Source organism: Dipodomys merriami, unplaced genomic scaffold (genome assembly GCF_024711535.1).
Source record: "Dipodomys merriami isolate MVZ:Mamm:240054 unplaced genomic scaffold, mDipMer1.0.p SCAF_10, whole genome shotgun sequence".
Taxonomy (NCBI): Eukaryota; Metazoa; Chordata; class Mammalia; order Rodentia; family Heteromyidae; genus Dipodomys; species Dipodomys merriami.
The window spans coordinates 5,695,095-5,722,491 of NW_027202271.1; the positions used below are offsets into that span (position 1 = coordinate 5,695,095).

At 38.9% G+C, this 27,397-nt stretch overlaps 1 protein-coding gene across 1 annotated transcript in view; it reads right to left on the reverse strand.

Moving 5' to 3' along the window:
- Window positions 1-1,797: 1,797 nt before the first annotated feature.
- Window positions 1,798-27,397, reverse strand: part of Abcd2 (ATP binding cassette subfamily D member 2) — a 69,123-nt gene continuing 43,523 nt past the window's right edge. Inside the window, exons 7-10 of the mRNA XM_070038830.1 lie at window positions 26,826-26,971; window positions 18,336-18,420; window positions 11,199-11,324; window positions 1,798-6,329 (exon numbers count right to left, since the gene is read on the reverse strand). Of these exons, the coding sequence (XP_069894931.1) occupies window positions 6,110-6,329; window positions 11,199-11,324; window positions 18,336-18,420; window positions 26,826-26,971 (577 nt within the window). The 3' untranslated portion in view covers window positions 1,798-6,109. The remainder of the gene's footprint in view (window positions 6,330-11,198; window positions 11,325-18,335; window positions 18,421-26,825; window positions 26,972-27,397) is intronic.

A 27,397-nucleotide genomic window follows, 5' to 3' on the forward strand; every position in this document is an offset into this window, starting at 1 on the left:
CTAGTGTTGAGAGCCCTTCAGGGAGTCTCTCTGCATGATAAGCTTGACTATTTCGCTGGAACATCTCTCAAGGCTATTTACAGAATCTGGTCTTTGCATCCTGCCCCAAACAAAGACCAGGTAGCTGCTATTGACCACCTTTTCACATTGCCCTAAGCAAGCATCCTGCAGCTGCTACGCCCAATGAAAAAGCTTCCTTATTCTAAGCATATAAATACACCTGTGTGAAAAATAAAATTTGGCAGCTTGATCAGAATCCTTGTCTTGCTGTCCTTCTTTGTGTCTCTTGTCCCTTCATTCCTTTTCGCTTAGGTTCATCGCCCTCATTGAAGTCCTGCGGGTCGGGACACACTAGCCTTGAGCTGAAGAGCTGAAGGACAGTGCCCAGGCCCAGACAGAGTTCAAGCCCCCCTAACAAAAACAAACCAAAAAAACAGTAATAAATAAAAACCTAAAACAAGAGGATTATCATCCAGAGACGATTTACATAATCAACTTTATAATCAAAATTGCTAGGTTCTGCCAGGTGCTGGTGGTTCATGCCTATATTCATAGATACTCAGGAGACTGAGATCTGAGGATCCAGGCTCAAAGCTAGCCTGGGCAGGGAAGTCCATGAGATTCTTAGCACCTTTTAACCACCAAAAAGCCTGAAGTAAGCAAGGGCTCAAGTATTAGACTGCTAGCCTTGAGAGAAAAAGCTCACAGATGATATCCAGGCCCTGAGCATTCTCTCTCTCCCCCATCTCTCTCCCCCCTGTATCTCTCCCTCCCTCTCTCTCTCTCTCTCCTCTCTCTTGCACGTGTGCACGCAAACACACACACACACTTTCCAGGTTCTGACCAGGCACTGGTAGCTCAGGCATGTAATCCTAGTTACCTCCTTAGGAGTCTGAGAAAGGGGAATTGAAGTTGGAAGCCAGCCTGAATGGACAAATACAAGACTCTTATTAAAGTTAGCCAGCAAAAAGCTGGAATTGAAGTTGTAGCTCAAGAGATAGCTCACCAAACTTAAGTGGAAAAAGTTGATCTTTAGTTCAAGCCCCAGTACTAGCATGCACATGCATGTGTGTACCCAAGTACACGCACGCACTCTCACACACACACACACACAATCACTAGGTTCAAGTATCAGTCTATAAGTTTGGTGCTGTATGAGGTTAGATACACTAATCTTCCTTTCCATACTTCCCTCTCTATAAGGATTTTATAAGGATTTAATGAGTCAATATAGTTACAATGTTTTGTGCCTAACTGGTAAATAACAAATATAGCCAATGCCATCCTTTCTAATGGTACTCATTTTTTCTAATTGTAAGCTTGAGTCAGGGACCGTATTTTATTTATTCCTAGTTTAACACAGTGGTTGGCATGAATTGGAAATTAATAAATCTTTTGAATTAATGAAGAAAAGTAATATTTAAACAACTCTGGTGACTTCTATGTGTAATACTACATAAGGCCTTCCACCATTTAATTTGTACTTGAGATATATGCCAATACAGACTCAACAGAATCAATTAACAATATAGGGCATTTTATAACCACTGGAATAATTCATAATTCTTCTGATTAATTGAGGGTTTTTCCTCATGGCAATTAAGGAATTAAAGAATGTTAAGCTCAATAACTATACATTGAACAGAAACTCTAATGTATTCTTACACAACCATATTCTTATTTAGCTACACAGTACTTCTTACCATTAAAGATAATTTTTTCATTCATTCATATTAACCCAACTTCAGCTGGTAAGTATACAAGTGTGTTTAAAACTTTCACGACATACTCTATAATAATCTCCTCCATATTTAATAATCAGGAAAGCCATCAACAATGAAGAAGGGATTTCTTTTTAATAAAATATATTTTATACATTCACCTGTAAGCTTTCATATGGCAAATATTACAAGTATAATTCCCAAACATTTGATGTACCTAAATTTTATACTCTAGGTTATATGAAAGTACTTTATGCTTTTGAGTAAACATTATTTTTTGCTTTTGAAGTAAAAGCCAGTTCTTTAAATCAACAGTTTAATGAGCTTTTCCACTTTATGGGTGCCTCAGATGTGTGTAATACCCTCAGGGTTTGGGATCTAAAGTGTAACCACATATTTTAGAGTTTACTGAATCAAAAAACTATTTCAAACATTATAATAAGCTAAGCCTTCTGCCAAAATATGAAAATTTACTTGGAGTCAGTTACTCAGATAAGAACTAACATATTCCATTATACCTTTACAAGATAGACCAAAAATTGAGACAAAAACAAAAACAAAAAACAAACTATCAAGGGAAAACCATTCCTACTGGAATCGTGTGAAATTCTGGCTGGGTTTCTAAAGACATCATTCTTGAGATAATGCAAGAGAGATTTTTACACTATATCATCTTTATAAAAACATTATATTAGGTCCATGCTTGGCATACCACTACATGCTGTGGAAGTAGAACATGACATTTTCAGGTAATGTAGCTTATTTGCCATGTTGGAGTTAATCTTCAAAATGCATAACTTAACAATCACAGACCTTTTTGTAAAAAATACAAAGATAAGTCAGAAGTCTAGACAAATAGATGGCATAGTAAAAGTATTAAAGTAAAAAAGTAAAAGTAAAATTGTAAAAGTGAAAAAATTACTTTTCTCTTTCCTTATTATGCCTTGTGGTGTTCAAAGATGCCATCGAGGTTTTTGGTCTTTTGTGGTTTCTCACAGGTCTCAGGAATAGTAAAGTGCAGTACTCTCGTAGGACCAATTTTGGAAACAGTTGAATACCACATAAAACAAATTGAAATCAGATGATTTTTCCCCTTCAAATTAGAGGATATTAGTCGGGGGGCGGGGACTTAGAAAGTGAGGAGGCAACAAAAAGAGCTCTTAGAGGGCTGGGAAGGTGGCTCAGTGGTAGAGCGCTTGCCTTGCATGCCTGAGGCCCTGGGTTCGATTCCTCAGCACCACATAAGCAAAAAGAAAAAAGCTGGAAGTGGCGCTGTAGCTCAAGTGGTAGAGCGCTAGCCTTGAGCTGAAGAGCTGAGGGACAGTGCCCAGGTCCAGAGTTCAGGCCCCACGACTGGACCCAAAAAAAAAAAAAAAAAGAGCTCTTAGAAAATCAGTTCATCTTAGAACTCTAATATTTAATGTTTTTAAATAGAATTTTAGACATACTGAACTCTGCACTCGAAAGATAGTGTTTCAATGCTTCAGCTCATTGGTAGCATTTTAAAGTAAGGGATAACTGCAAATCTAATATTTATTTTGGCATTCTTTTCAAAGCTTCAAAATAAAAATCTTAATTGTTTTAAATTATAAAAACTAAGGCATGAAAATTATGCATGTGCCTAGTGAGAAGTTTGCATCATTTTCTATACCTTTCAGAGTTGAATTACTTAATAAAGACACTTGCTTCACACTTTGAGCCACACAATAGTGTGTGCAATACAAATCCTAAGATGAAGTTTTGGTTCCGTGCTTTCTATAAAATCAACAGCAGCAACAACAAAACTTTAATTCCTGCCTCTCTTTTCTAATACAAAAGAGTAATGGGCAAATTAATAAATAGTAATGGATAAAAGAATAAATGCTAATGAGACTAACAGTAAAACATGCACTGATTTTGATTTTTTATGTCACAGTCTTTCATATATATAAGATGGTTATGTTAATTGCTAATTTACAATGTCCTAGAATTATGGAGAACTGAAATATGGTAATATTACAAACTTCTACCACAATCATCATAAATGACATCCAAGTACTGTATCTTCCAAAACAGCCTAAGAACCACTGAGTTAGTGTCTATTATGACTATATAAATAAAACCTAACCATGAACAATTGATAGTTCTAATTTTTCATGGCCAGTTAACATAGCTCACATGTAAGCAGGAGATTGAAGTTGGTCCTGGCTTTTCTATCTCTAACTCCAGGGCACTCAAATTGTTTGTGCCTATTTCGGCTTAGTCCATATAGATTATTTCTCATTAGATTCATAACATTAAATTTACATAAACAAAATTAACTATCCTTCTGATGGCTAATATGTTAGAGGTTCATTAAACAAGGTTCATTGATGGGCTGGGAAGGTGGCTCAGTGCCCTGGGTTCGATTCCTCATCACCACATAAGCAGAAAAAGTCAGAAGTAGTGCTGTGGCTCAAGTGGTAGAGCACTAGCCTTGAACTGAAGAGCTGAGGGACAATGCCCAAGCCCCATGACTGACAAAAAAAAAAAAAAAGTTCCATTGATCAAGAGTGGCATGAATTGTCAGGTACCGGTAGCTCAAGGCTGTAGTCCTAACTATTCAGGAGGAGGAGATCTGAGGATGGTAGTTCAACAAGCCAGCTTGAGTAGAAAAGTCTATGGGACTCTTATCTCCAATTAATCAACAAAAAGTGAAAGTGGAACTCCTGACTCAAGTGGCAGTGTGCTAGTCTTGAGCACAATAGCTCAGGGACAGGCCTAGAGTTTAAGCCCCAAGACTGCCTCCCCCCACCCACAGTAGTTTAGTTGCTGAATGATATGCTAAACTTCTTGGCTCATTTTTAAACAGAAGGTAAAGACTTTTCCACTTCACACTCAATTTTCATTTCTCATAAGTGATAATCAAATAATAAAATTGCCAAACTTACTGTCTTTTCAACACTGCATTTTATTTTAAGTTACGGTATTAATTATCCTCATCTCTTGCCTTCTTCAGACTCCTAAGTCCTGCCACCTACAGGCCTTCCCAATTTTTATTGATATCATAACTGAGATAAATACATTTGACCCTTAGATCGGTTCATAAATAAATTACATGATTATGGTGAATCTGAGCATCAATGTTCTCAAAAGCAAAAACTGGGAGAGAATGAGGGAAGGGGTGACACTGACCAAAAGAAATTATTCTTTACCTGACTTATGTAACTGTCACCCCTTTGTATACCACTTTTATAATAACAATAAAAAAATTAAAGAGAAGAAAAAGTAATATGTCTCAAAAGATTGTCATAGAATTTAAAATGAAATTATGTATAGTTTATAAAATTGAAGGTACTATTCAAATACGTGCAAGGATTACCATGATTTTCCATATATATTTATTACACTGCTAAAAATGTAGACTCCTTTAAGCACAAAAGCAAACAGTATTTCTTCCCTCTCTCCTCCTCCTCCTTTCTTCCCTTCCTCTTCCTTTCCTTTGTCCCTCTTTCCTTTCCCCTCCCTTCTTCTTATCTTTCAAGCCACAGCTCTACTTTCTGATAACTAGAGATAAGAATCTTACAGACTTTCCTTCCAGTGGGCTTTGAACCATGAACCTCAGACTGCAACTTCCTGAGTAGCTAGGAAATTTCAGGTGTGAGTCTCTGGCCCCCAGATCAAACAGTATTTCCTGACAAATATTGCAGTAGGTAATTCTGCTGAATAAAGTAATAAGCTTTATTACTTTATTGTTTGGTACTTCTTTTTGGAATTGGCAATTCTCTTAAAAATGAACAGATTTGCTAATAAATAAGCAATATTCCCATTAAAAAATTAAGCTCACATTGAGATGCTCCAAGTTTAGAAATCGTAAATGTGGCATTTTTTATTTAGTTAGCCATGCCTTTTTTTCCTTCAACCAGTCATTAAAATACACTTTCATATTGTAGTTACATATGAAAGAGCTATTTTGTATATACATTAGCAATGATGAACATGAATTTTAGCTATTGCACCTAGCATCAATCACAGAAGGATTGAAATGGTATGCATTTATGCACCTGATATCAAGCCAACTCTGCTGTAAATTGTTTCATTTATGAGACATCACCCTTGTTGACTTCATCATATTACATGTACAGTAACCTGCTATTCACCAGGAAATCACCTCAAAAATCCTGTTTTGTAGGTGTGAATTAGGCTTTCACTAGGAATTAATATGAGCCATAATGCCTAAATCTTACATAATGCATTTTTTATTTTCTTCTGAAAAGTTACCATATACTTTCTTGGTGCTACCATCATATAAAACATTTCTTGCTGACTTTTTTTTCTCTGTGCTTAGCTTAACGCACCGCATGCACTATATATAACAGAGTATCTCCCCGTCTTCACTTAAAAATTAACTTTCAACATGTCAAAGCAAATTAGGAGGTCTCATCTTCATTTTTCATTGTTTTCAGCACTGAGTCTTCTCCCAAAATTTTACAAAGTTCATCGAGTCTTTCTTGCATTTGGGGAATTCCAGCTAGCTGAGATTCTAGTTTTTGTTTTTCTTCACTCAGTGTTAAACGGATAGCAGTATCCAGTTGTTCGAAGCGCCAGCCTCCTTCACCATCAAATTGTAATAAATGAGTGTGGTATTTCCTGCATAATTAAAATGAAATATTATTAGCCATAACTGTGAAAAGCCACTTAAAGTCACTCATGCTTAGAGGATTTTAATTTTAATCCATTCCAGTTGAGAGATGGGTAGGGCTGGAGGAGAATTAAGTAGCTTTGATCAAGATGTAGTATACTCATAAACTTCATGTTGAATTGAGACCCCTTGGTACAATTAAACACAATAAAACTCATAATTTGAATCCATTTATCAAGCCATTGATCTGTAGGAAATTCCTATTTGTGGCATTAAATTTACTTATATCCTTAATATATATGCATCATAAAGGAAACTGCTTTTGTGTAATTATTTTCATAATTTGGAATAAATTCTAAAGCATCCTTAGGCTAGAAGTTAAGAAAAGGAAGCTGAGGAAATCTAGTAAAATTCAAAAGGTCCAACAGAGAAAACCTAAGGCAAGTGAGTTCTTTCCACATGAATAAAAATGTCTCAGCAATTGCATTTAGAAAGTTTTAAAATAAACTCTTTGATAAAATCTTTTAAAGATACTTGCATGTCCACAGTCCACATAATTTAATCTTTTTTTGGTTGGTCATGGGGCTTGAACTCAGGGCCTGGGCTCTGTCCCTAAGGTCTTCTGCTCAAGGATAGTGCTCTACCACTTTGAGCCACAATGTCAGTTTCAATTTTTGAGTGGTTAATTGGAGATTAAGAGTCTCACAGGGACTTTTCTGCCCAGGCTGGCTTTGAATTGCGATCCTCAGATCTCAGACTCCTGAGCAGCTAGGATTACAGGCGTGAGCTGCCAGTTCCTGGCATCTCTGTCCTCTCTCTCCTCTCTCTCTCTCCTCTCTCTCTCTCTCTCTCTCTCTCTCTCTCTCTCTCTCTCTCTCTCTTTCTCTCTCTCTCTCTCTCTAATTGTTCACTGACATAGGGGTTTCACAAGTATAGAACTTATGATGATGAGATATCATGATTAGACTCCAATAAGGAGGCTGAGGTCACTGGGCTCAGTCAGGAATTTGCAAGGGATATGTGGAGAGAATAAAGAGACAAAGCTGGTATGAGCCACCTGTATTTTGCCAATTTTCTTGATCCAGGTTTCTTCATTTTTCTGTTTTCATGTATAGTTTTTATGACTTGTTGTTTCCTAGTAAATTCTCATCTATTGTTATGTACTATGACTATGGACCTTTTCGTTTGTTTGTTTTTGGCCGGTCGTGGGGCCTGAACTCTGGGCCTGGGCGCTGTCCCTCAGCTCTTCAGCTCAAGGCTAGTGCTCTACCACTTGAGCCACAGTGCCACTTCTGGCTTTTTTCTTTTTGCTTATGTGGTGTTGAGGAATCGAACCCAGGGCCTCAGGCATGCAAGGCAAGCACTCTATCACTGAGCCACCTTCCCAGCCCTGACTATGGACCTTTTCACAGAGCTTCCAAATGCAGAAAAAGTATTTGGGATATCACTCTCAGGCCCTAAATTCAATATGTATATGTGTAAACTTTGTGACTGTCAGTATATTTGCAAGTTCAAGTACCATCACTAATTCCAGACCATTTTTTCACCCGTGTATTCATTAGCAGTCCTCTCTACTCCCTGTCCACCCAGCATCTGCCAGGCACTAATCATCTTTCTTTCTCTATCTATTTTTCTGTCCAAAATATTTCATAGGCAAGGAATCATATACTGTGTGGCCTCTTATAGGCTAGTTTCTTTCATTTACAAAATGATGTCACATTTCATCCAGTTGTTTCACTATTCCCTTTATTTTTATGACAGAATTTTATCCCAATTATGGAATTGGCCAGGGTCTTGTATCTGCTAAGCAAATCCTCTACTACTGAAGTAGACCTGTAGCCCTCACCCCTTTCAACTGAATATTGTTAAACCTTAATGTTAAAAGGGAAAATTAGCTAGGTTAAACTATAGCTTAAAAAGCAAAACCACTGTCAAACAGAACATTTAAATGTATCTATTTGATAAGACATGACAGATATTAATGATCTCTTCCATGTAATTTAGATTCTTGAGCCTTCCAAATATTTGACCTTCCAATAGGTGAGACCATACCAACATTAAATTAAAAACAGTGTATTTCTATGTCAAGAGGGAAATGCAAAAACAAATCCTGCTGTTATAAGTAACCTTAAAGTGAAAGAAGGCTAGTATATACTAAGAAAGAAATAACAGTTAAAAATCCATTTTATTTATTTCAGTCCCAAATTCCCTTGAGCTTTCCTGGTCTTGGATCTACAACCAGGAATAATTTTAGAACATGGTTACTTATCTCTGGCACATTTCACCGTCCATAGATAACGAAGGTTTGACTCATCACTCTAGTTCTACAACTTTACTTGATTGCTACATGGGAGGAACAAACTATGTGGGTATTTCATGATCTGAGATAGAAAGGCATGTGCTATGTGAGCTGAAATAATAGTTCAAGCCTTGTTGTGGTCAGAGGATCTTAAACGAGATGACTACTTTATCTGAGACTCACTAAAACTGATCTGTACAGTTCCTTCAAAATAGAATGCTTCCTTTTTCTACTTCTTTAGTCCCTGGTGTCCATTTTAATCATTACAATCAGCCAGGCACTAGTGACTAACGCCAATAATCCTATTCAGGAGGTTGAAATCTGAGGATCCCAGTTTGAAGTCAGCCCAGAAAAACAAATACAAGAAATTCTTCAATTAAATACCAAAAGCCAAAAGTAGAGATGAAGCTCAAATGGTAGAGCATCAACCTTGAGAAGAAAAAACTAAGCAAGAGCATAGGGTCTAAGTTCAAGCCCCACTACCAAAACACACACACACACACACACACACACACACACACACACACACACACACACACACACACACACACACACACACACACACACACACACACACACACACACACACACACACACACACACACACACACACACACACACACACACACACACCCTACCTTTACAATCAACCATTTCCCATTTGTCATTATTTCTGAAGTTTATTATACCTCACTCTTGGGCAAAAGAAGACAATCAGAAACAGTATATTTCTACAACCTATCATTGCTGAACTAACACAGAAAGAAGAATTAGTATAATAGAGATACACACTGTTGAATAGCTCCAGTTAAAAATGCTTATCATGGGGCTGGGAAGGTGGCCCTGGGTTCGATATCTCAGTACCACATAAGCAAAAAAAGCTGGAAGTGGCGCTGTGGCTCAAGTGGTAGAGCTGAGGGACAGTGCTCAGGTCTAGAGTTCAGGCCCCACGACCAACCAAAAAAAAATATGTTTATCATGTTAAAAGACATGCCATTACAGATTTGCTTAAAGAAATTGAGAAAACAAGGGTTGAATGTGCTTCCAGTGTGGAACCAAATGGCAGGATAGGCCATTGATCGGGGTCAGAAAAATACCAGGACTAAGAGATAACTGTTTGTCCCAACATGTGATGAATTTGGGAGCCTGTCTAGACATTTTAGGTACAGGCCAAGGAGCCAGACCTCTGTCTGGTTCTATGTCATGCCTAACTCACAGAATTTACAGGTTAAGTGTCACAGTTGTCTTCAAGACCCAGATCTTGTTGGTCTTCTGAAGGAGAAAGTCAGAAATCAGACTCACTGACAAGACTCATCCTCGTCTAGATCCTGACTGCCACTGGAGATATCAGCAAATCAAGGGCTCATCATTTCAAATGCATTTCAAAAAAAAATACAAGTTCTTAGTATGCTGAGCAGGCTACCCCTTAACTCAGCTTCCTAAGTAGCTGGAATTATAGGCTCTGCCACCGGGCCAAGCTTCCCAGTCGATCCTTAATGATGAGAGGATAGTCATATAATAGGGTCCCTTTGTGAAATGCTCTCTTTTCAAGTCCACACTCTCAGAGGGGAAATTTCTAAAGCACTGTTTAAATGAATGTGAAAACAGACTATTAACCTCCCAATAGAAATGGACAAGAAAGTGGCGCTGTGGCTCAAGTGGTAGAGCACTACCCTTGAGCTGATGAGCTGAGGGACAGTGACCAGGCCCAGAGTTCAAGCCCCATGACAGATGAAAGAAAGGAAAGAAAGAAAAAGAGAGGGGGGGGGGCGCGAGGGAGGGAGGAAAGAAGGGACAAGAAAAGCCAGATGTGAAATGCTTCTTCACAATTGTAATGGAAGCATTTTCTGTAGGAGAAAAGGTCTGTAGGGCTTCAAGGATGAAATCAAGTAAAAGTTGCCGCTGGTTTTGACTGGCAGCCATGAGCACTGGCATGTAGTCTGACCAGTTACCTGTTTCAGAACATGCTACAGCTGGAGAGACATACCTGTGGGGTCCCTTGGATAGGAGGAAGCCAAAACGTGTTGAGTTAACTGTAAGTAATAATATGTCAGGGGAACAGGTATTGATTGATGGAACACATACAAAAGAAGGTGTAATGCAAGGTCATTTGAGGGAAATACCAAGTTGTGCTATATTTTTTTCTTGTATTTTAAAGAAGGCACTAAAAGAATAATGTAAAAATACATACATTTTTATTATTTTCAAGTTCAGACTAGGATTTCTGATTTTTAGCTCAAATGAATCACTAGATTTTTTTTCCTATAGATTTTGAGAATTACTGGAAAGTGACGATAATTTGCAAATCAGGTTGGTAGTTACATAAACTGTTAGGCTTAAATTTTAGGAGCAATACAGATAGAAAATAGGTGAAATACCTTGCGCTCTTCAATGAAAAGATAAGCAAAGTGTTCTTTAAGAAACATAAGTAAGAGTGCTCGCCTTGAGCTGAAGAGCTGAGGGACAGCGCCCAAGCCCAGAGTTCAAGCCCCACCACAGACAAAAAAAAAAAAGAAAAGAAAAAAAGAAACATAAGGAAAAACCATCTGTGAAGTTAGCCAGCACTGGAAACACTTACCAAAGAGAAGGCCTGTGTGTTATAGAGAGTAAGGATATCCCAGCTCCTATCGCAGCCTGGAATATTTTCCCTTCAACGTCAATGCTGACCGCGCTCGTGCATTCATCCAGCAATGCATATTTTGGTCTGAAACACATAAACAAATGAACAGTTTTCTTATATGAACTATGAATTAATTTTTGAGCAATAGACGCTACAAGGGTAACAACTTCAAAGGCACAAAAGAAAATATTATTTATGTATTTTTGGTGCAGTACTGCGGCTTGAATTCAGGACCTAGGTGCTGTCTCTTAGCTTTTTTGCCCAAGGCTGGCACTCTTCCACTTCTGCTGTACCTCCACTTTGGCTTTTTGGTGGTTAATTGGAGATCTCACAGATTTTTCTGACCAGGCTGGTTTTGAACTGTGATCCTTAGGTCTAAGCCTCCTGAGTAGTTATAGGTGTGAGCCATCAGGCCCAGCTGAGCATATTACATTATTAAAGGTGGTAATTCATAACAGAGCTATACTTTATTACTACTTAGATTACTCACATTCTTCTTGAATTTAAATAGATTTGTCTGAGACCCGCTTACAATTTAATAAGCTTTAATGTTATGAAGATGAATGAAGGAAAGATGAGGCAGTGATGATAAAGTAATGATTATCTGATAATTTGAGGGCATTTTCCTGCAGCTGGCAGGTTCATCCTTGATGACGAAAGTCTAATTAGTTACATGGAAAATACATTTATAACAGCTAATGACTAAACAGGCCACAGTCCTGTTAGCAAAGATTTAATGAGAAGATTAATTTATCAGCAATGTGAATATCTAAGCATTACTAATGGAATTTCCTCACTGTAAGACAGAGTGAATGTGCCTATTTACAAGTTTCAAAGTGGAGGCCAGGCACTGGTGGATCACGCCTGTAATCCTAGTCACTCAGGAGGCTGAGGATCACAGTTTGAAGCCAGCTTGGGCAGGAAAGTCTGTGAGCCTCTTATCTCCAATCAATCACCAGAAAGCTAGAAGGGGTGCTGTGGTTCAAGTGGTAGAGCTCTAGTTTTGAGCAAAACAGCTCAAAGACAGCACTCAGGCCCTGAGTTCAATCCCCACCAAAGACAAAAAAGGAAAAAGTCTCAAAGTTGACAGTTAATTTCATACTATTGGGACCATAGTTGGGAATCGAATTCTTAGAGGACAAAATAGTTGTTTATTTATTGATTGGGGGTAAGGATCCAACCCAGGATCTACATTTGCAAGATGGTACCTACCACTGCTCATTTTTTCCCCCCTTTGGGAATGAGTGTATGTTCTCAGAGGTGCTCTTTCATTTGTCACTATTACCTTCAGTTTGTCCATCTCCCTTCTTACCAGACCTCTATTTTTTCCCTATTTCTTTATCTCTTTTCTTATTTTCTTTATCGCTTCCTTTTCTTATTTCAATTATGTTTTGGAACTTTGGTGTGTAGACTGCATCAGTAACACAACTTAGCTTAGTTGTCAGGACTAAAGTCAATACCTACACTTGGGTGCTGTTCCTGAGCTTCTTCCTGCTCAAGGCTGGCACTCTACCACTGGAGCCACAGCTCCAGTTCTGGCTCCTGGCTGGTTAAATGGAGAAGAGACACACTGATTTTCCTGACTGGACTGGCTTCAAAAGGCCCAGCCTGTCATCCTGACTGACCCATATTACAGTGTGAGCTACGAGGTTCTGCCTATTTTATTTATAAACCAGCCATGTGCATTATTACAAATAACATTCTACCAATACAACTAATGATTTCTTCACTAAATATTTCCAGTTAGATATGAAAATATGCACTGTACAGTTTCATTTACATGATGTTGTAGAGCAGATAAAAATAATTTATTATGATTGAAACCAGAATAGAAACTGTCTTACAGGGAGATAGGATGAGGAAGGGGCCCAAAGGAACTTTCTAGAAGGCGAAAGAATGTTTCTATGTTCTCTGTGTTGGTTGAGATTTTGGTTATATAATGTATGGCATTAATCAAAGGTTATTGATTTATATATTGGAAATCTGTACCATTTCAGCCAGATACAGTTGTGTCCATCTATAATTTGAGCAGTAGAGGAGGCAGAAGTAAAGACATGGGGTCTGAGGTCAGCCTGGGCAGACAGCTAAACCTTATTTGAAAAATAACTAGAAGCAAACGGGACGGGAGTTAAACTCAAGTTGTAGAGCAACGGTGAGGCAACTGCAAGGCCCATGACATTAAAACCATCGTGCATTTGTTAATAACTTTTATAGTAATAATAAACAAACTCTGAAGAGCTATTGTGCAATACACAGAGAAGTATATATTAGCACATGAAATTAAAGGAACATATGAATTTAAGTAAATATATAATTTAGCATAACTACATCAAAGTGATCAATATGATCACTTTTCCCAACAGGAAAAATTCTTAAGATTTTGATTTTTTATAGCCAACGAGAAAGTATACTTTTTTTATGTACTGTCTACTTTCATGAAATGAACATTATCATATTTTAATGAATTTGCTTAAGTCACACATTCTCTTAGTGATAAACATGTGTTCATTTTGGGAGGTTGTGGGGAGGGTAGAGAACTTGAGGGAAAAAGGGTAGAACTCACTGGACACTGATGAAAGTGAGCTATACAACTCTTGGGTGGAGACAGGAGCAGGGGACTGGGACAGAGTGAGAGAAGGAAATGTACTCATTGCCTGACTCACACCATTGTAATCCCTCTGTATATCATCATTGTGGAAAACAAAGTCTGCACTTAAATGTAATCACAGTTCTTTTGCTCTAATTTCTGTTTTATAGGAAAAATGGGAGAGAAACAAGATATACCATCAGATCATTCTAGAATACACAAGACTGCACAAGACAGCTGATCTGCTTTCTTCAAGTTAAGGCTTAAGATTAGAAGGTAAGCCAAGTAGGGCTGCAGCTGTGGCTCAGTTAGAACTTCTGCCCAGCATGCACAAGGCCTGTATTATTAGTACCACTAAAAGGCAAGTGAGAGCGAGGACAAGAAGAGACTCTTCAGAATGAAAATATTTAAGGCTTAGAACAACAAATACAATGTGTGGCCAGGCATAGTGGCACATGCCTGTAACCCTAACTTGGATGCTCAGGCAGGAGTCATCCTGAACTAAGACCTTGTCCCAGGAAACAGAAAAGAAAAGAAGTGAAATCTGCTTGACTTGAACAAATACATTTTAACAATTCCCTAGACAAACAGGGAAGTTTTGAGTATGAACCAGCTATTGGATAAGTAATTGATATTAAGTAATATAAATAATAATTATTGAGTATCTAGTGCTAGTTCAATTACTTTGCTTATCACATATTCTTATGTAAGAAAGTAACAAAATATCCTAATATTTCAGAGATTGAAAGCAAAGTGTTTAGGGCAAAAAATGTTACCAGATCTGTATATGATTTACTTTAAAATACCTAAGAATTTTTTAAAAACAGAGTAGATAAATCAAATGTGGCACAAGTCGGACATGAATCAGTGTGGAGGGAGTTTGGGGTTCATTTCACAATTTCTGCCTTTCAATGAAGTTTTATGTTTTTTCCAAAATTAAAGTTTTCATAAAAATGAAAACTAGTTACTAAGTGTTCAATTAGAAATATGCATTTTGTGGCTCTCTTTATTAAGATTCTCTGTGAAACCACTGGCTCTTCCAGTGGTTCTAGAGCAGTCCATCTGGAAATGGCACTGTGGCTCAAGTGGTATAGTGCTCGCCTTGAGCTGAAGAGCTCAGAGGTAGTGCCCAGGCCCAGAGTTCAAGCCCTACAACTAACAAAAACAACCAAAAAGTAGTCCATCTTCCCTTATGCATGATCCAGGTACTGCATCCCAAGGCTTTTCCCCCAAGACGTAGGCATTAATAGTTAATACCCTAGAGCCTGGCGCTGGTGGCTCACACCTGTAATCCTAGATACTCAGGAGGCTGAGATCTGAGGATTGTGGTTCAAAGCCAGCCCAGGCAGGAAAGTCCATGAGATTTTTATCTCCTATAAACCAGGAAACCAGAAGTGGCTCTGTGGCTCAAGTGTAGAGCGCTCGCCTTGAGCTGAAGAACTGAGCAATAGTACCCATGCCCAGAGTTCAAGCCCCACATCTGACAAAAAAAAAACAAAACAACAACAACAAAAAAGAAATGTACTCATTACCTGACATGTAACTGTAACTGTAACAATAAATGAATTAATTCATAACAATAAATTAATTAATTTTTTAAAAAAGCTAGTACCTAGCTCCTCCTAACTTCCTCTGTGCACACTGAACTTATTGTTGTGTATGTGGGGGTGGGGTGGATGTGGAGATAAGGATATTAATCTGGAAGGGCCTAATACTTTCTTCCTGGGCATTGTGTTTGTTCTCCTTAAACTCATAGCACTCTGGAGCTGGACACCAGTGGCTCACACTTGTAATCCTAACTACTTAGGATGCTGAGATCTGAGGATCATTATTCAAAGCCCACCCACTCTATCTCCAATTAACCACCATAGAGCAGGAAGTAAAGGTATGGCTCAAGTCGTAAAGCTTTAGCATTGATGGGAAAAGCCACGCCAATATTGTAAGGCCCTTAGTTTAAGCCCAAGTACTGGCCACAAAAACAAGACTATGAGGAGCTGGGAAGGTGGCTCAGTGGTAGAGTGCTTGCCTTGCATGCATGAGGCCCTGGGTTCGATTCCTCAGCACCACATAAGCAGAAAAAGCTGGAAGTGGCGCTGTGGCTCAAGTGGTAGAGAGCTAGCCTTTAGCTAAAGAGCTGAGAGACAGCGCCCAGGCCCAGAGTTTAAGACCCATGACTGACAAAAGAATTTTTAAAAAAAAGAAAGAAAGACTGAAAAAAAAAAAGACTATGCTAGCAGCTGGTAGCCAAAGAGAAAAGTTTCAACTAAAGAAATTACTTCCTATGGAAGTGGCGCTGTAGCTCAAGTGGTAGAGCGCTCGCCTTGAGCTGAAGAGCTGAGGGACAGCGCCCAGGCCCAGAGTTCAAGCCCCACGGCCGACAAAAAAAAAAAAAAAAAGAAATTACTTCCTATATCTTGATTTTTCTGAGTCCACTAAAACATATTTGGATTGATTCCTTTTTCCCATTTGGTATGTTTCTCAGCTTTTAAGGGATTAAGAGTCTATCAAATGCTTAAAAAGTTGATTTATTTGAATTTGTTTTTTAATTCTGAGATGTTACTGAATGCCTAGCTACTACTTTATGCCAGTAAAGTAGTAGTTATGTATTCTTCATATTTTAAAATTAGTAATAATCCTACTTTAGACTACATAATTTAATCTATCCTTCTGTCATTTTTTTTTTTGGTTGGTCGTGGGACTTGAACTCTGGGCCTGGGTGCTATCCCTGTGCTCTTCAGCTCAAGGCGAGCACTCTACTGCTTGAGCCACAGTGCCATTTCTGTTTTTTTTTCTATTGGTTTATTGAAGATAAAGAGTCTCATAGACTTTCCTATCCAGCCTGGCATTGAACCGTGATCCTGAGATCTCAGCTTCCTGAGTAGCTAGGATTACAGGCATGAGCACCCAGCTCTTCTGTCATTATTTTATGTAAGGTTATTCAACAACAACAACAACAAAAATGAGTAAGTAGGGGAGGGACACATGAGAATGTTAAAAGGGATTGTGATATATTGTACTGATAAAGTGCAAGGATATTAATTGGGAAGGGCCTAATATTTTCTTCCTGGGCATTGTGTTGTTCTCCTTAAACTTATAGCACTGTGCAGTTGGGCACCAGTGGCTCACACTTATAATCCTAACTACTTAGGAGGCTAGAGCTGAGAATCATTATTCAAAGCCCACCCACTCTATCTCCAATTAACCACCATAGAGTAGGAAGTAGAGGTATGGCTCAAGTGGTAAAGCTCTAGTATTGATGGGAAAAGCCAAGCCAATATCATAAGGCCCTTAGTTTAAGCCCCAGTACTGGCCACAAAAACAAGACTATGCTAAATAGCAAGTCCTTTGCATAACTACATAATTTTTTTTTTGTCAGTCATGGGGCTTGAACTCTGGGCCTGGGCACTGTCCCTCAGCTCTTCAGCTCAAAGCTAACACTCTACCACTTGAGCCACAGTACCTCTTCTGGTTTTCTGAGTGGTTCATTGGAGATAAGAGTCTCAGGACTTTCCTGCCTGGGCTGGCTTTGAACCATGATCCTCAGATCTCAGCCTCCTGAGTAGCTAGGATTATAGACGTAAGCCACTGGCACCCAGCCATAAAGATAATTTTAAGAAAAGAGAAGGGGGAAGGGGGGAAAGGAAGAGAGGGAAAGAGGGAGAGGAGAGGAGAGAGGGAAAGAGAGAGAGAGAGAGAGAGAATCTGTGCACTGGTGGCTCGTGCCTGTAAACCTAACTACTTAGAAGGCTGAGATCTGAGGATCATGGTTCAAAGCCAGCGTGGGCTGGAAAGTCTGTGAGACTTATCTCCAATTATCCATCCCAAATACCAGAAGTGGAGATGTCGCTCAAGTGGTAGAGCACCAGGCTTGAGTGTCTAAAGTTAAGGGACAGCACCTGAGTTCAAGCCCTAGTACAAAAGAGAGAGAGTGAAAGAAGAGAGGAAGAAAACACTTGGAGATTTTGCTATGAAAAAAAATAAGAAGATTCAAAATGACAAGTTCTCGCTGAAACCAGGACACAGGATGACCCATTGCAACAACGATAACCACAAGACAGTATATTGGAAATGAACTTTACAACTTCCAGCAGTGGGGGGTGGGGGGCAACGAGGGAGGTGGGGGAGGGAAGGGACACTGGGAGAACCAGAAAGGAGAGGGTAACAATGCTCGACAAGCAATGTACTCATGGCCTTACTCATGTAACTGTAACCCCTCTGTGCAGTAAAATAAAATTTAAAAAAATACAAGTTCTATGTATTGTATTTTTATTAAGGTATTTTTAACCTAAGATAAAAACATTGGGACAGTTTTATCTTTATGTTTTTAAATATACATAGTGAACCTTCTGTGTACAATTAACATATGCTAATGAAAGAAAGAGATAAAGATGAAACTACTGAAATTCAGCCAGTTTGGGGGGTTTTTGTTTTGTTTTTTGGTTTTGTTTTTGTTTTTTTTTGCTTAGCTAGCCAGTAGCATGGTAGCCAAGTGAATACAGCATACTTACTTATGGTAAAACATCCGCGCCATTCCCATTCTTTGCTTCTCCCCCCCTGACAAGACATCTTTCCAATCCATAACAGCATCCCATCCTGCAAGAAAACACAACAGATTTTATTAATAATTTATCTACTCCCAACTGTTCCTATCTTAGATAATGGATTCCTAGCAAGTTCTAATTGTAAACAGGGAGACCTGACATTTAATTGAACCTATGTTTGAAGGAAAAGCCCCAGCATTTGTATTCTGTCTTACATTTGATAACTGAATAGCATTAACTCCTTATTTTGACAAATCATCTTGTAAGAATTCTAAACAGGGATACCTTATAGAATATGATATCGGGCACTGATTATGCCTGTAATCTTAAGTATTTAGAAGGGTCAAATAAGAGGCTCAAGATTCTAAGCCAGCCTGTGCAAGAAAGTTGGTAAGACTCTTATCTCAAGATTAACCAGCAAAAGGCTACAAGTGGAGTTGTGGCTCAAGGGTAGAGCACCAGCTTACCAACAAAAATACCCTAAAGGACAGTGCCCAGGCCCTGAACGTCAGGCCCCAGTATTAGGACACCCATACAAAATTGCTTTTCAGGGGCTGGGAAGTTGGCTCAGTGGTAGAGCGCTTGCCTTGCATGCCTGAGGCCCTGGGTTCGATTCCTCAGCACCACATAAGCAAAAAGAAAAAAGAAAATAACTGCTATATTGTTAACAAGTCGTTTAAGAATACAGGTGGACCTGTTGCAACAATGAGAAGTACAAGTTGTCATGTCGAAAACGAGCTTTACAACGTTGGTGTGGTGGGGGGGAGGAGGGGGGAGGCTTGGGTGGGGGAGTGGGGGGGAGTCTGGGAAGGGATGTGAAGGGTAAACAAAGGAGGAGGCTGCAATGCTTGATAAGAAATGTACGCATTATCCTGCCCATGTAATTGTAACCCCTCTGTACAGTATGTTCACAAAAAAAATAAAATTTAATTTAAAAATATGTCAAAAAAACAAAAACAAAATTGCTTTTCAGTATTTTCACAGGGTAGTGTTAGACAGAGGTGGGAGAAAAGACCAACAAATTTGCAAAAGTTAACTACAATGAATGTAAAGAGTGGAGAGGAGAAAGGCACTAACTTTAGTGGTTCCCATATGTCTAGAACTTAATGTGAGTTTTCTCATTATATACTCTACAGCTTATATGAGAAGATATTTTGCTTATATTTTATAAGTGAGTAATCCAGAATTTATGGAGTAAGATCTAAGTTTACAGTTATCCATCAGGACTAGGATTTTACTCTAACTCTTTCTGATGCTGTTTTAAATTTTACCTATGCAGTTTATATTTGTACAGGTTCTCTCTTTTAGACATCTTCATTTCTGGTTTTTTATTTTTTTGTCGGCTTGAACTCTGGGCCTGGGCACTGTTCCTCAGCTCTGCAGCTCAAGGCTAGCACTCTACCACTTGAGCCATAATGCCACTTCCGGTTTTTTGAGTGGTTAATTGGAGATAAGAGTCTTGTGGCCTTTCATGCCAGGGCTGGCTTTGAACCATGATCCTTAGACCTCAGCCTCCTGAGTAGCTAGGATTACAGGTGTGAGCCACTGCTGCCTGGCCATTTCTGGTTTTCTGTCTGATATTTATTCAAAAAGCAAAGTTTCAATTTATTTTTATTTTTAGTTATTTTTATTTTTTTGCTGGGCCTGGGGCTTGAACTCAGTCAGGGCTTGGGTGCTGTCTCTGAGCTTCTTTGTGCTCAAAAGGATAGCACTCTACCACTTGAGCCACAGCTCCCCTTCTGGCTTTTTCTGAGTAGTTTGTTGGAGGTAAGAGTCTCACGGAAAGGGTGTGCAAGTGGCTAACACCTGTAATCCTAGCTACTCAGCAGGCTGAGATCTGAGGATTGCAGTTCAAAGCCAGCCCAGGCAGGAAAGTCCTGAGACTCTTATCTCCAATAAACCACTCAGAAAACTGGAAGTGGTGCTGTGGCTCAAGTGGTAGAGCACTAGCCTTGAGCTGAAGAGCTGAGGAACAGCGCCCAGGCCCAGAGTTCAAGCCCCATGACTGACCCCCCCCCCCCCCCCCGCAACGCCAAAAAAAAAAAAAAAAAGTCTCATGGACTTCACTTCCCGGGCTGGTTTCAACCCACGATTCTCAGATCTCAGCCTCCTCAGTAGCTCAGATTACTGGCATGAACCATCAGCTTCCAGCCAAAGTTTTAGTTTTTAAAAGCTGGTTTACATCTGTATATTGTAGTATTAAAAATGTGTCCAGAAAATAAAGTACTCAGAAGTTTTTATATTGAAAACTAGGTACATATTATGATTATTATTGTTGTTACTGATGTTATTGTACATGTTATGATTGCATTTCTGTAAGTAAATGTCATGTAATCACCTACCACTCACAGAAACAACCCTGAGAGTGGAACTATGAGATTTTTATTTTCTAAATTACATAGAAGACTAACTTCCTCTTATAGTTAGCAAAACAAAATACACAATTCTACTCTTGCTGAGCCTGGTTTTTCAAAGAAGGAAATGACTGCCAAAACTTGACAAATACTTAAGGAAACATTTCCAAATCTTAAGTGTCAGGGTTTAATTCTTCCACTTGGAAAATGTCCATGCTCTTTGCCCTCATTTTTCTGCTTCAGTGGAGGTCTCATCGTGATTAAAATTTCTAAATAAACTTGGTTAAAGGGAAAGAAAATAGGAAGTAGAGCTGGCATTGTCTTCTGTGCACTAAATTTCTGAAAAGCCAAATGATCGGACTGGTTATTTTATTTTATTTTGTGAATCAGAAGTAGAGTATAACCTTCTTGGGGTTTTTTTTTTTTTTTGATTGTTTTTCCATCCTTGTGCTTGAATTCAGGGCCTGCCTCTAAGCTCTTATGCTCAAGGTTAGTGCTCTACAACTTGAGCCACAATTCTACTTCTGGCTTTTTGTAGTCGATCGGAGATCACAGTTATGGGCTTTTCTGCCTGGGCTGGCTTTGAACTGCCATCTTCAGACTTCAGCCTCCTGAGTAGCCAACATTACAGGCATAAGCCACTGGCACCTGGCTAGGCTTTTCTTTTGAGATACTAAATTTCAAATCCTTTGAGAGAATAATATATGCTTTTAACACATTGCATTTTTACATTTCTTAATGTTTTAAGTATTATTATAAGATAGACAAAAAACTTTTTACAACTATCTAAAATAGGAGATAATAGAAAATAGGATGTTCAGAAATCTGATAAAAATGTATGCAATAATATCCATAAAAATTTCCCAAAAAGGGGGTGGGAAGGTGGCTCCGTGGTAGAGTGCTTGCCTTGCATGCATGAGGCCCTGGGTTCAATTCCTCAGCACCACATAAGCAAAAAGAAAAAAAGCCAGAAGTGGCGCTGTGACTCAAGTGGTAGAGCGCTAGCCTTGAGCTGAAGAGCTGAGGGACAATGCCCAGGCCCAGAGTTCAGGCCCCACGACCAGACCCCCAAAAAAAAATTCCCAAAAAAGTTATATCTGCCCCCATCTCAACCAATAAGGCAGCCCCCTCGTGATACACACCTATACCTGTACACCCAGGAATAAGTATGAAGATCAGACTCTGGGGCTAGCCCCAAGAAAAAAAAGTAATACCTTATCTTAAATATAAGTAAAGCAAAAAAGGGTTAGAAACATGGCTTGAGTAGTAGAGCACCTGCCTAGTCTAACAAATATGAGGCCTTGTGTACAAATCCTAGTATCACAAACCAAAAGTCCTCCCGTCATTAAAGTTCACTGTATTAACAAATAGAAACAAAGCCTAAAGTGAACCCTCGAATAGTGATGCCAGCCTGTAATCCCAGCACTTGAGAAGGTAAGCAAAAGGATTGGTAGTTGGAGGCAGCCTGGGCTACATACTAAGATCCCATCTAACATATAAAAAAAGATCTTGTCTAAAATGTAAAAAGCTTAAAAAAATAATACTTATCAATGGGGAGGTAATAACCAGATGGGAGGAAACAGCAACAGAAAGTAGTTTTAAGGATATATGTTAAATACATTTTAGTGGTTTTTTTTTTTTTTTTTTTTTTTTTTTTTTTGTCGGTCGTGGGGCTTGAACTCTGGGCCTGGGCGCTGTCCCTCAGCTCTTTAGCTCAAGGCGAGCGCTCTACCACTTGAGCTACAGCGCCACTTCCGGTTTTCTGGTGGTTTATTGGAGATAGGAGTCTCACGGTCTCTCCTGCCCGGGCTGGCTTTGAACCGCGATCCTCAGATCTCAGCCTCCTGAGTAGCTAGGATTACAGGCGTGAGCCACCAGCGCCCGGCTATTTTAGTGGTTTTTAAAAAGAAAATTACGGTTCAATAGTTGTACAAAGAGATTGCAATTCCTTAAGTGAGGTTATAAATTCAGTCCATGTGGATCCATGTCCCCAGTCCATGTTCCCCCATTGCTCTCAGCCCCATCCTCACCCTCCAGAGAGGGATTTCAATACTTACATAATGTATGATTGTTTATTTTGTTCTTTTTCTGTCAGTCTTGGGGCTTAAACTCCGGGCCTGAGTACTGTTCCTGAGCTGCTTTTTGCTCAAAGCTAGCACTTGAGCGACAGCGCCACTTCTGGCTTTTTTGTGTCTATATGGTACTAAGGAATCAAACCAAGGGCTTCATGCATTCTAGGCAAGCGCTCTACCAGTAAGCCATCTTCCTAGCGGTACATAATGTATGTTGAGTATCATAACTGTATTTGTTCACCCTTGTCCCTCCATTTGTGTGGACATTTTAGTTTTTGAATGATGTGGAAGTGTTACCTCCTCTAACATTTAGATGAATAAATGTAATGAAAGTAAAATATTTGAAACAGCCAATACAAAAAGTATCTGGACTAAAGTGCCTTTCCCTTGTGTCCCATTGGTGGCCTCAGATTCTACTCTACCAGGGAACCACTTCATTTTCTTGGGTAAACTTCCAGACCTTGGTCATCTACTTAACATGTGTCTTTGTGAGTTTCTATTAGGAAAAGTATCTCCAAATGCCATCTTTTTTACATTCTTGCTTCTGGGAAAACTGTTGAAATAACAGTTCCCAGAGACTGAATTTTTAGCGCATTTATGAAATACAAGGGATGCCTTGAGAAAGATTCACGTTGCCACACAATGGAGAAAGAGCTGGGGCCTAAAATAGTGTTTCCTCTACCCACAGAGAATAAAATATTTTGGCCAAAAGCAGCTTTAACTTTCATATATTTTAATAAACTCTGTTCTTTGTTCCATAAATCCACAGGGCTTCCTAGGCAATACTGCATGATCACATAACTCACCCCGAGTCACAGTCTTGCCTGGGTAGCAATCTGATTTGGTGAGGCTCAGCGAGCTAAGAAAATCTGTTTCCTGCTTCCCAAGATGCGCCAGCTTCTTTAGGTCAATGTCTGTTGCCCTGTCTTTTACTTCCTGTTTGGTCCTGTGTTTGATGGAACTGAATGTAGTTCTAGTCTCTGCCCTGTAGGAGGCGCCTTCCACAGGAAGCAATATACTTGCACATTGTGTTTTGCTGCCTTGCTCAAATGTTTCATGCTTGACTAAACCAAACTCATTTCCTTGGAAATTTTTATGTGCAAATTTCCTATTGAATTTCCTATGGAAATCTTTCATGTGTAAATAAATGTTCTTATTAATGTCCCCAAATCTAGGAAGTAGGACTTTGGATAAATACCTAACTTGACTTTAATCCGTAAAGTGGAGACAGTAAAAACAAACGTTATTAGACGTTATTAGACTACTAAGAATAGTAAATAAAATGATAGATTGGCTGACGGATACTGCAGAACATATCATGTTCTGCCTAGTAATAAGCAATAATATTTACAATTACATTATTAAAATTGGAATATTCTTCTTATTTATATCTTTTATAGGAAAACATATGACACAAAACTTATTATATGCCCAAGGCATGGTATTATTATAGTCTAGACTTAGAACATTCTTAAAAATAGTTGGACTTGTTCATGATTTTTAAAAAAAGAATATTTCTTATTTATCCTAAATTTCTATCTGCGTCATTGTGTATGTCAAACTTAAATGAAAATTATATGCCCAAGGTAGGCAGTAGAATTTATTCTTCCATATTAGTTTATAATTTGACTAGAAGTTGACCATATTAAACCAAAAGATAATCTGCTTTCTTCAGATGGTAGGAATTATAAGCACTACAAAAATACAGTATTTCTTAACTGCTTCATTTGATTATGGTATGAATCATATGGAATACCATATGTGAAATTTCTATGCAGCATATAAACTACCATCATACAAAGACAAACTACTCTTAGTATTAACATGATAACTAATCATATCACCACTCACTACTTTGTGTATTATTCATATCTCACATAGCCTATAAATATTTAGTCTTTTTTTTTTTTTTGGTCGGCTGTGGGGCTTGAACTCTGAGCTTGGGCACTGTCCCTGTGCTCTTCAGCTCAAGGCAAGCACTCTACTGCTTGAGCCACAGGGCCACTTCTGGTTTTTTTTCTAGTGGTTTTATTGGAGATAAGAGTCTCACGAACTTTCCTGCTCAGGCTGGCTTTCAACTGTGATCCTCAGATCTCAGCCTCCTGAGTAGCTAGGATTACAGGCATGAGCCACCAGTGCCCGGCTTAATATTTAATCTTCACAAAAAGATACTTATCATTTTATAGTTGAAGATATAAGAGAAGGGCCAGGGCTGGGAAGGTAGCTCAGTGGTAGAGTGCTTGCCTTGCATGCCTGAGGCCCTGGGTTCTATTCCTCAGCACCACACAAGCAAAAAGAAAAAAGCTGGAAGTGGTGCTGTGGCTCAAATAGTAGAGCACTATAGCCTTGAGCTGAAGAGCTGAGGGACAGCACCCAGGCCCAGAGTTCAGGCCCCACGACCGGACTCCTCCCCCCAAAAAAGAGAAGGGCCAGCTAGAATTTGATTCTAGAATTGTCAAAGGTCAAAGCATGGATTCTCAATCTCTGCATGACATTGTTTACTAATGTAATTGGGCTGTGAAACAGAGCATAAAATCCACACATAATTAAATCTGGAATTCTGGCTTATTAGGATTTTTTCTAGGCTATCAAATTCTATGAGCTACCAAATTATTTTCAGATGTAGCTATTAGAAAAGAATTGCCTTGTTTTTTAAATTTGTATTTTTATTATCTATAAGTAGTCATTATTTTTAAGCTCAAATATTATTGCATTAAATATTATTCCTAGTCCTTCAAATATGTTTATTCTGAAAAAAGCCCACAATGCAAAGTGTCCACAGATGATCTAATTCTCCTTCGTGTTGCCTGACAAAGTAAAACTGTATTGGTAAGGCTGTGGAAGTGAAAACAAAGAGGTCCCATGACTTCTCCAATTACTTAAGTTAATGTAGCTGAGTAAGCTTGGCTAGGAAACATTTCTTTTTTTTTGTTTTGTTTTGTGTTTTGTTTTTTTTTTTCATTATTTTGGGGGAAACATTGCTGTCCCACACTTCACATGGATTTAGCATGACAGTGGCCAAAGTGGAGGTATAGCATCAGGCTTCAACAGAAAAAGCCAAGTCAGTGAGAAGCTCTGAGATCAAACCCCAGTGTTAACATATACATACACACACAGACACACACACAGGCAAACACACACACACATGAAGAATCACAGTGACCTTAGGGACATGTCCATTTGAATATAAAGAAAGTTAGTTTCAGCTGAGAATATGGCTTAGCAGTAGAGTGCTTATGTAGCATGCATGAAGCCCGAGGTTCAATTCCTCAGTACCACATAAACAGAAAGAGCCAGAAGTGGCCCTGTGGCTCAAGTGGTAGAGCACTAGCCTTGAACAAAAGAAGCTCAGGGTCAGTGTCAAGGCCAAAAGTTCAAGAGAAAGAAAGAAAGGAAGGAAGGAAGGAAGGAAGGAAGGAAGGAAGGAAGGAAGGAAGGAAGGAAAAGAAAGGGAGGGAGGGAGGGAAGGAGGAAGGAAGGAAGGAAGGAAGGAAAAGGAAAGGAAAAGAAAAGAGAAAAAAAGTAAGTTTCTAAATGATACCTACCTCTAGTGACACGGAAAAGATCAGTGTGAGACATTCAGTATCACACTAACAGAAGACGAGATATCAGTAATGGAAAAGCAGGCTGGATCTTGTGGTTCACACCTGAAATCCTAGCAACTCAGGAGGTTGAGATCTGAGGATGGAAGTTTAAACCAGTCCTGGCAGGAAAATCTGTAAAAACTCTTATCTCCAATTAGCAACAAAAAGTGGAGGTGTGGCTCAAGTGGTAGAGTGCTAGCCTTGACCATAAAAGCTAAGGGACAGTACCTAAGCCCTGATTTCAAGCCCCAGCACTGGCACAGAACAAAAATAAATCGATAATAAATAAATTATAAAATGGAGAAGCAACAGAATGTTATCTTTACACTTAGCTACTTATAATAATCAGACACATTCAAATGAAATAACAAATGCAATACATACAATCAAGCCTATTTTTAAAATGACGTTAAGAAGCATTTGAAGAGGCAAGTTACGCCTCCCTACCTCCTTCTCTCTGTACGATGTGGTAGAGGTGGACGTTCTGCAGGATATACTCCAGGTCCTGGTCTGTGTAGCCTTTACCATGCATGTCATCCACAGAGTCGGGATAGATGACTTGATCCCGGAGACTTCCGAGGGACATATATGGTCTGTAAAACAACAAGCATACAGCAGCCCAGTGCAGTCACTTGTAACTTACACAGGCTGACATCCTGGCCCCTGAAACTAAATGAGAAGCTTTATACCACTGTCTATCTGTGTATGTGTTGCTTTCAGGCACAGCTGATTAATATCCTTGCATGCTTATGTAAAACCGTATTAAGTCTTAGACACCAGAAAGGCATCTACAAGAAATTGTAACAGTTTCAGTAGAGAAATATATACTTTTTTTCTGTATTTGATATTGTTTCTGTCCTCCATCTTAAATGATGGAGGTTTAAGCATTTTATAATTTGGGGGTTTGACACAGCAATGCAAACAACATGAAAAAAAATGCCATTCTTCATTAGAAAAATTGAACTAAAATGAAATTGAGTTAGACTTGCAAAATTTCAACAGCTTGAGAACTCTCCACA